At 45.7% G+C, this 10,362-nt stretch overlaps 1 protein-coding gene across 8 annotated transcripts in view; it reads left to right on the forward strand.

Moving 5' to 3' along the window:
• Nbas (NBAS subunit of NRZ tethering complex) overlaps positions 1 to 6,568 on the forward strand; it is a 289,617-nt gene extending 283,049 nt beyond the window's left edge. For all 8 annotated transcript variants that reach the window (XM_015995503.3, XM_042267446.2, XM_015995506.3 and 5 more), the window contains exon 52: positions 6,185 to 6,568. In XM_015995503.3, the coding sequence (XP_015850989.2) occupies positions 6,185 to 6,460 (276 nt within the window). In that variant the 3' untranslated portion in view covers positions 6,461 to 6,568. The remainder of the gene's footprint in view (positions 1 to 6,184) is intronic.
• The last annotated feature ends 3,794 nt before the right edge of the window (positions 6,569 to 10,362 follow it).

Here is a 10,362-nt window from a genome sequence, read left to right on the forward strand (position 1 = left end):
GGGTTGACCCTAATATCAGATTTTGGGGTTTGGTTTTTGTTTTTTCTTCTCAAAGTGTTTTCCGAACAGTTTAGTTGAGTGGCCCAGTGATGGAAGTAACCAAGGGAGCACTTTCCTACCTAGAAGTAAACAGTGTTACTGTCGCTACTCTTCCAGCTCTGTGGTGGGGCCCTCTGTGCTCAGAAATGTGGACCTGTGGACTTCCGTGTCAACACAGAAGTCCCAGCACTGTTCCCTTCTCGCCATCAATGGTTCACAGCCCTGCAGCTGTCTTGACGATAGAGTCTGCAGCAGCACCTCACAGGGCCTGGCTGCTTCCTCCCGTGCCGGAAAGCTGGGTCACTCCTGCTTGAACCTATCTGACTTCCAAGCAGCCAGTCCTGAGCAGCTCTCGTGTTTGGTTGACCTATGTTGTAGACAGGCGCACTGCGCGCCTGTGTGCTCAGCCCGATGCCGGGTAAAGAGGGAAGACATTTATTTGCAGGACATACGTAAAGATGAAATAAGACATCATCACTCTTTAAATGAAGCATCTCTAGGACAGAATGAGTCAGAAACAGCAGTGAACTGGAGCCCTAAGTCTGGCACCCGACTGTTCACAGCCACGACCAGGCTGGAGTTTTCGAAGGTCCTCTGCCCGTGCTGTTAGATCATAAACCAGGTGGCTGGGCCAGGGTGTATTAGATGTTCTGCCGGAGGTAGAACTCTCAGTCTGCTGAGGAAGTGGAGTCGGAATGTCATGTTCAAATACAGGACACAGACATTATCGTGCATGTTTTCATTTGAAGTATACACTTGGCTTGCTCTTTGCTTCTTCTGCAACTGTAGGTTAATATTTTAATAACTTACGAAGTATGAGTGTTATGTGAAAAGGAGGCAAATGTCCTCCCTAAAATAAACCGTAAAGCATTAGTAATGATCTTCAAAGTCACCGAGATGAAGCCCTGTACGGATGCTGCTGCTGGGATACAGCTTACCGCCTTACTGTAATTACTCTTAGCTTGATGGAGATCCATAAAGTCAAAGGCTTTACTTCAGAGAAGGCTCATTAGGTATTGTTGAGAAAGGAACTAGAGATAACTTTAATGGTTGGAAGATAGCAGTACTCTGTGTCTACATCTATACATTTCTTTCCCAAGATCTGCAGAGTTTTATTTAGCCTCAAAAAACTGACCACCAACATGAACACACAGAAGAGAGATGAGTCTTTCCCCTTCTAGAAAATTCCTTATTCCCATTTGTCTACTATTATAACTGCAGCTGAACTGCACACCAGGCATCGTGCAAGTCACGTGGAAGCTTGCGATACTGTCAGGCTATGGACACAATGCCTTTCTCATATGAAAGTAGTGTCCAGAGAGATTGCTTTGGCAAGGCCTTATAGATGTTTAGTAATAGACCCAGGGCTAGAAATGATCTCTAACTCAAAGGACTGTCTCTCACTTTAAGTCATTTGTTTAGTGGGAAACCAACTAACCCTTCCAGACTTGTTCATGCTTATATCACAGCCAAACTGAGACCCAGAACAATGGACTATATTTTCCCTTTGAGCCCTTACCACACCAGTTAAGCCAATAGCAAGGATATATGATTTTCTGAGGCTGTATACCAAAGGCAAAGTCAATTCCTAGCGAACTTAAGACTCATACTAAACATATTTTAAAAGTCAGAAAATTATAAGACAATAACTGATTTCCCAACAATATAAAATATAGAATCTCTATGTCTTTATCAAAATATAACAAAAGCAGAATTACAAACAGTAAGACAAAGTGTCCATTATAGTGAAGCCAGGGTTGACAGATACACAGACTCCAAGTTCTGTGAAATGCGCAGAGGTCCCAGTTCTCCCTCAACAACAGCAACAAATGGTGATAGGAAATATGTGGGGGAAACTTAATTCTGTAAAAACTTGAGTCCAGAATAAAGCAGCTGTGAGTACCATTGCCTAGCTCCTGAATTAACACATTGTTTTATTTAATACCTACTGCTGACACACCCGCATGACACCACCGCTGCTGTGACCTGGCCGGTTGTCCCCCCACATACTTCAGACAGGTTAGACACATATCCGTAACAGAAAAGGGTTCAGGCATCACATAACAGTTCCCCAGGCTGGGCGGCCTCAAGAGCAGAGCCTGCTTGTCTCACAGTTCTGGAGATGAGCAGTCTGAAGTCAGGATGATGGCCAGCTGGTTTTCCTCCGAGGCCTCCCTTTGTCGGGAGGTGGCTGTTGTTGGACATGTAACTCCCAGCTTGTGTGTGTGTGTGTGTGTGTGTGTGTGTGTGTGTGTGTGTGTGTGTGTGTGTGTGTCTGTGTCTCCTCAGCGTTGGCTCTTAAAAAGGTACCAGTTGTAGTGGAGTAAAGGCCACCCTGGTGCCTTCAGCTCACCCCTTCGCCTTTATCACCTCTTAGGAGGCCTAGTCTCTAACTAAACCTGCTCACTGCCTGCAGTCCTGGGGTAGAGACTGAGCACCTGTGCAATTTTGGAATGCAGAAAAGGAACACAACACAGTTCAACTACATACTATTTCTCCTAGAGATTTATAGTAGGGGAAAAATAAATAAAGAAGAAATATGTGCATGAAAAGTACCCATTGTACTTTCAATAATCTGTGTTTAAAACAGCTGAAAATTTATAGCAGAATTAAATAGTGGTGACATCTTTTCAATAGTCTATTTTGCAGGCATTAAAAATTCTGGAAATAAAAATATGGAAACCATAAAAACATTCTTAGAAGTCTTAGTATTATTGAAAAGACTAAAATTACATGATCTCTTGTGAAAAGACTGTCAGTTCACAGCCCCTGGAAGGGAGTGTGGGCAGTCTTGCTCTCCTATGACCCCAGCTTGGAGGACTGATTTCTTTCCCAGAGTATTTTTGTTTCCTTTTACTTTCTAATCTCAAGGATAAGAAGTGGTTGGGATACAAAGGTGGAGAAACAGAAACTGCCCTCTGTAATAGGCAGCACCAGATCATTAAAAGCTTTGGTTAGAATTTGAGACAAAAGCTCTCTGAGACCTAACAAGTTAACACAATGTGGGTAGTTCCTAGAGTGTTGTGGGCGGTGTGGATTAGAGAGAGTCTGGCTGGGATGCGCTGACAAAAGACAAACAGGCGTGTGGAGCGGCGCTGACCTGAGGCTACGGCTGCTCGGGTCCTTTCTGGCCGGCACACTTCCCTCTGAAGTAGCTAGAATGGACCAGACAAGAGCTATCTCTGTCGTTACTCGTACTGTAAGTGTGTGTGAGGGCACACACGCTCCAGAGCACGGTGTGGAGGTCACAGCACAACTTTGGGAACCCACCAGGGGTGGAACTGAGGTCATCAGGTTTGGGAAGCAAGCCGTCACCCACTGAGCCATCCTACCACCCCTCCTCCTTTTCTACTTTTCAATAGGGCCCTGAACACACTATGTAGCCCAGGCTGGCCTTGAGCATCTGATGTTTCTGTCTCCCAAGAGCTGGAATTGCAGACTCAACCCAAAATGCTCAGCTCTTTGTTTGTTTGTTTGCTTGTTTACTTTTTCATTCTGTGTTTTGTTCCAGATGTGTACAGAATAATTGTCTGTACAGTATTTTCCTTGCAAATCACAATTTTGAAGCCATTCTGTGCTTCTACCCAGAAGGGCAAGAGCAGAATTCCCCAAGCCTTTCCCCACCCTCTGCCCATGACTCTTGGTCTTGGCTCTGTCTCTTCCTGGGGGCATCTCAGTGAGGAACACTGTACTTGAGTAGGCCTCTGCTCCTCCTGTTCTCTCCCTGCCAGGCTGTGGGCAGCTCCCGGGAAGGCTGGGGCTCCACTTACCAGAAGCAAGTGTGATGGATATCAGGTCTGAACAAGCAGCGGGAGGGACCAGCTTTGGCAGAGGAACTCTCTCTTCCTTCAGCTGGAACTATCTAGACACCCCAACCTTGCACACTCACCTAGGACATCTCCCTCGGCAGTGCCTGGACTCAACCTTTCATCCAGGAACTTTATCTCATATTTGACAGGGGCCACCTGGCATGCAGCTGCTCTCCTGAAGGCTGAGAGTCTTGACTTTGAAGGGTAAACCAGAAAAATGACATGTGAAGTGACCCAGATGGCATGCGCTTGCACATGTACTTAGATAATCATGTAGAGTGGGACAGTAAGACCTATGCCTGTGGGCTGATTCATTCGTTCACATCCTTATTCCACAAATCTTGGGATGCTACTGTCCTATGGCCAGCCCCTCCGATTATGGGGGCTGCATGAGTAAACACAAGCTCTGGAGTCTCCACCCCGGAGGGGCTGCTGGTGTAGAAGGAAACCCAGAACGTACAAACTCAGAGCTGAGCTGCTAACACAGACCCACCATGAAGCGCCCACACAATGTTCATCTATTACGTCAGGATGCAACAATCCTAGCAGAGTCCTGTGGAAGCGGAGAACATTTCTCTGGAGATGTGCATATGGTGGGAGGTGCATGCAGGAGCTCCATGGGATTAAGATTCTTGCCTGACAAGTGTGAAAAGCAGGGTTGGGCTTGGGCAGGGTGGGATGGGGTAGAGAAACCATTAAATACTTTCTTAGGTCAAAAGTGTTTTGTAAGAATTTGGGAAGCACAAGCCAGATGTGGTAGTTTGTACCTGTCACCCCAGCACTCCAGAGGCTGAGATAAAAAGGTTGCTACGAGTTCCAGTTTTAGGCCAGCTTGAGCTACATGTGAGACTCTGCCTCAAAACAAGAGTGTGAAATGAAAAGCCAGAGAAAGAGCCCTAAGGATATGGAGATGCATGGATAGCAGCATCCAATGCCCTAGGGATCGATTTGCTGCCAAGATAAGATCTTTATCACATACTTAGACAGTTTATAAAGCTGTGACAACCGTTTACTGAAGTCAGCTTATTTGGCCATTTAACCAATGTGAACCGCACTGGGTAGTGAAATAGAAAAACTATTAAACCCTTGTGCCCTCCATCCTTCCCATCCCCTTCAGTAGGGGAAGCAGACAGGTCATCATAGCATAGCATGAAGAGGTGTGTATCAGGTGTGTAGGGAGTTTGGAGGAAGGAACAATGAGCCCGGCTAACAGCTTTAGAAGAGGTCACAAGAAAGTGGCCCTGGAGCTGATGTTTATGTCGGGATATGAACGATCCTGACACACTGTCAGTGGAGCCCATAATTTTTATTATCTGGGCTTTCTGCTTTCAGTCTTTGCTCCAGTAGACGGTGTCCTCCTCTTTAGTACCTACTCTTCTTCATAATAGGCAGGAAGAGCATACTGAGTAGAGTTTTGTGATATAGTTGATCTAATTAATTAATTAATTGACTTTGAAATGCCACATCATTTTTGAGGTCCCTACACCTACAGTTAAAGCATGCCGTGACGCAAACAGAAGCAGCCATGCAGCTGTCCTATGATGCCGGATGGCAGTGATGATTTCTAATACACTGTCTGTGTTGACTCAGTTCCTTGCAAGACAGAATAATAATCCAAAACAGAAAAAAAATGTAAACAAAGTGGCCAAGCTATGGAGAACGGTGTGTAGACGTGAACGATGAGACCTGCGTCTCCCACGGGCTTCAGCAAGAACAGCTTGAGCCCACTGTTTGTTAGTATTTTCCTGCTCACTCACACCAGAGCAGGAAGAAAGGCTTTCTTACCCTGAAAAAATGTGTCTTCATGTGGCTCCGCATTTAAGAGAGAATTGGGGTTAAGGAACATACGTGAAAAGTCAAAGGAAATGGTAGATGTGGCTGTTCGGAGCCCGGACTTTGATGTCAAGACTGTGGCTCTACAACCTCCACAATGTTAAGCGAACCTTTCCTGCACCTTAATTTCCTTATGTTTGAACTGAGACATGAAAGTGCAGATTCCCCAGGCTGAACCGGAAGGGGCTCCTCGAAGTGCTGCTTCTGCAACATTAAACACGACGTGTGGCTCCGTGTGTGATTGGTGGAATAGTCAGGACTCCAGCAAGGGTCTGGTACGTTGTCTCCTTGTGCTGAAAGGAAGCCGTGTCTGTTGTCCCATCTCTGACCTCCCGAGATGCTCAGTTTCTCCTTGCGCTGTTTGGGGTAGGTCGTCTTCAGCTGGACAGATGTGCACACTACTGAAGGCCAGCAGACTACCTGTGACAACCTCGTGGAGAGCACAGGGAATTGTGGGAGAAAAGGATGCACATGCCCACTCACAGTTTTCTTATTTCTTGAAGGTGGATGACTCCAACTGTGACCAGGAGCTGCTTTCCCTGCTCGTGGATGCCAGGCTGTTGGTGAAATGTGTCTCCACACCCTTCTATCCACATATTGTTGCTCACCTTGTGGCCACCAGCCAGCAAGGACTCTGGGATGTAGAGGAACTGGCTAGACACCTGCAGGAGGCCGGCCATGAAGTGGAAGCCGGGTCTCTCCTCCTGGCTGTGCAGGGGACTCACCGGGCCTTCAGAACGTTCAGCACGGCCCTCAGCGCAGTGAGGCAATGGGTGTGAGCACAAAGACCCGTGACAGAGGAGAGAACATCAGACCCTGAAGCAGGACGTGTAGCACTTGATTGTTCTGACATTTCTAACAGTCACAAATAAATGTGTATATAAGATGCCCTTTCAGTACTTTCTTCCTCATACTGATGGGTTAGCATACTCTGTTATCACTGTTGATTCTTTTTGTGCCTTTTCTGGGTAGAACACATTAACTGCATCTGAAGCTGTAGCTCAGAGAAAATTGGAAATGGTGGCATGTTGTGTGAGAGTGTAGCTACCCAGAGTATGGCCAGCTGCCATAGGATGGAGGAGGAATAGTCCTGTGTTCAAGGCTCAAGACAGTTCTTGTGGCCTTAAGTCAAGTACTCTACCTCCCCAAACCTTGAATCGGTCATAGGAAAATCAGTGTCACATTATATAGCTCACAAAGTTATTGAGTATTGTATGAGGGTCCCACCAGCCAGCTCCCAAATAATGACACAGAGACTTCTTGGTAATTATGAAAGCTTGGTCTTAGCTTAGGTTTGTTTCTAACTAGCTCTTATAACTTAACCCATTTCTATTAAGCTGTGTGCTGCCGTGTGGCTCATGACTTTTACCTCTCCTTCTACATGTCCTGCTTCCTCTGTGTTTGGCTGATGACTTCCACTTTCTTTTTCCCAGAGTTCTCTCTGTCCAGAAGTCCTGCCTTTACCTCCTGCCTAGCTATTGACCATATTTTTTTTTATTAAACCAATCATAATGACATATCTTTACACAGTGTAATCAAATATCTCACAACAGGTGTGTATGTGTGAAGCTTTATCAAGTACATAGGAAAGGTTTAAGTAATAGTAATGAGCAATACTAATACTAATTGTCCTGTCTGTTAGCTATTTGAATATGTGAATATTGCCTGTAAGATGCAGCCAGATGATCAGTAAGAACACATGGGGCTGCTAATCAATTAGCATGATTGTCGTCATAAACATATTAAGACTGACACATTTACGTGCCCATAAAGCCACAGAAGGCATGTTGCCCATGGTGAGAGAGTAAGGATTCTCTCACACACAATGCACTGGTATTTGCTCCTCCTGTCCAAGCATGTGACCAAGGACAGAACCTATGGCCCAGGGCTCAGCACTTGGTTTTCAAGAGAGTCTCATTCAAACATCACAGCAATAGCCTCGAACGTGATGGGGGAACATCCAAACCAACACCATGTCCATTGCCATCACTATACTATGGCTCAAAAGTCCTCCACCCAGCCACCAGGAAATAATTGGGGAAGGGGAGGTTGGCTGATAATCATAGGTATAATCTACATGTGGATGGGTTTGGGGGAATATTATTTTAAGATGTGCTACTTCTGTTTATTATTCATTTGTTTAACTCTGTGAAGCTGTGTTACTGTGCCTGTCTAAAACACCTGATGGTCTATTAAAGAGCTGAATGGCCAATAGCAAGGCAGGAGAGAGAAATAGAGCTGGCAGGCAGAGAGCATAAATAGGAGAAATCTGGGAAAGACAAGGAACAAGAGAGGAAAGAGACGGACTCCAGGGGCCATCCTGGAGTAAGAGTAAGATTTACAGAAGTAAGAGAATGGGAAAAGCCCAGAGGCAAAAGACAGACAGGATAATTTAAGTTAAGGAAAGCTGACAAGAAACAAGCCAAGCTAAGGCTGAACATTTATAATTAAGAATAAACCTCAGTATGATTTATTTGGGCACTGGGTGACAGCCCCCCCCCCCCCAAAAAAAAAACAGCAACAGATGAGATGACATTTTACTAGTCTTTTGTCACAGAATAACCTGAAGAGACTGCCCCTGGTCAGTTTCCATATCCTGTCAAAGCCAATAGGATGGCCATAATTGTATTCCACGTAAGACTGCCTTGTAGCATATTGGAATAGAGTGATCGCCACATCCTAACCCATGTATGTCCATCTAGGGCACATCTCCTCACTGGATGGTCTGTCACCACTGTGTCCCCTTGCTCCTGCTCCTCTAGAAGCAGCTGTGCACCTAAATAGAAAACGTGTTACCTTTGGAGACTTCCTGCTAAGTGTACTCTCCCATATGTGGCCTTTGAGTTCCTCTCCCCAGCTCCCAGCAACATTGAAACTTGAGAAGGGCTGTCACATCAAATCCTTGAGCAGAAAAGGATAACCTGTGCTCTGACCCATATCCTTGTTTATCTGAAGCCACATTTGAAAGGTTTCAGCAGTTGCTGTGGATGGGACGGACAAGAACAAAATGCAACACATTCACTCCAGATGTGCAGCAAGCAGTTGCAGAATCGGTCCAGAATAGAGTTGCTCTCTTTGTTGGTGTTCAGAGTAACAACCACAAATGCCAAATGGAGTAAGGTAGCATGTCTTTCTGGCAAAGAGTTCGTCAGTTACCTCAGACTTCTCTCTTTGAAAATGAAGCAGAACAAAAATGGCTGCAGTGGCCTCCAGATGTGCAGTGTGGAGACCTGGGATACAGACATAGATGAGCCAGTGTAGCTTTGGAGTGCCCTTGCATATACATAGCCTAGGTGTGAATACAGACCTTCCAACAGGCTACTTGTTTGTAAGCCTGGGTTTCCTCCTCTGTAAGTAGCAGTAATAGTATCCACTGCGGTTTACTAAATTGTTTCAGTCATTCAGTCATGATGAAAGTCTGGGATTGGCTCAAGAGCAAACCCTGGCTACAGTGCCATGTTCATTTCATCGTGAAGTGCCTTAGACCCTCTGCTGAGTAACCTGCACGAACCTCTGGAGAATATTTAAATGACACGCTACTCTGTTTTCTGTTCCTTCTTTCTGTTCTGGTGAGTACCAGGTTGGGCTATACAGGCCCTATCTCAAGTTGAAACAACAACAAATTGATACTGACATTTCCAAACCTCCCTGTCTCACTTATCACCGAGGGGTCTCCATGCAAACTTTCCCCAGCGGCCCAGCTTTCTCCTATGTCTGTGATCTGACCACACTGACGTTCTCTGTCGATAGCTATTATTATAATCTCACTTAACTGACTCAAGGGCAGATCAAGGACTCTTGAAGTGTTGTCAGCCGCTTTTGAAGGTTACCTGGGTCAGGGGTTACCATGGGCTAGACTAGCTAGAATCACCCCAGAGTAACTGAAACACTGATGCCTGAACCTGGAGTCCTTCACCCCACACTGGCCAACAAATGGAGTCAGAACCCCCAGAGTGGTCTACCAGAGACTCCCAGTCACAGCAAGTAGGGGAACTGAACCCCGGTCCTTGGCTGCCCAGCTCATGTTGGCCACCCGTTAGTCACTTGCCTTCATCTGAAGCAAATGGAAAACTCGTTCCCAGAGAAAAACTGTCCTTGTGGTAAGCATTCTCCAAGGCTGATTGGTTAAAACTTCAGTGGCTGTGGAGAGCCAGAATGGTGCAGGTCCAGAGCCAGATTATCTTGGACTTTCTTTAGTTCCCTAAGTAGCCGTTTATTACTCAGCTCTATGATATAACATTCTTGTGACCATCAGCCAAATCCCCCCTTTAAAAAAGCATTTTATGTTCATGGGTGTTTTGTCTGCATGTATGTCTGTGCACCACGTGTGTGCCTGATACCTGCAGAAGGCTGAAGAGGGTGTTAGAACCTGGAATTACAAATGATTATGAGCTGCCATGTGGGTGCTGGGAATTGAGCCCAGGTCCTCTAGAAAGAGCACCCAGTGCTCTTAACCACTGAGCCATCTCTCCTGCGCCCTGGGGTATACAACAGACTCCAATGACCCAACCCCTAAGAATGTTACCATATAGCATCTGAAGCCTATAACAGAGACTTCTCAGCTTTGCTGTAACCCAGAAATAGCTGATATTTCTACCAATGTTTTTGAAAAGTGTTGGTTTATGATTCTCTTTGCTCTATTCTGTAAAAAGCTTTGTGAAACAGCTACCATGTCGAAGCA

The sequence above is a fragment of the Peromyscus maniculatus genome, chromosome 22, assembly GCF_049852395.1.
Source record: "Peromyscus maniculatus bairdii isolate BWxNUB_F1_BW_parent chromosome 22, HU_Pman_BW_mat_3.1, whole genome shotgun sequence".
Classification (NCBI taxonomy): domain Eukaryota; kingdom Metazoa; phylum Chordata; class Mammalia; order Rodentia; family Cricetidae; genus Peromyscus; species Peromyscus maniculatus.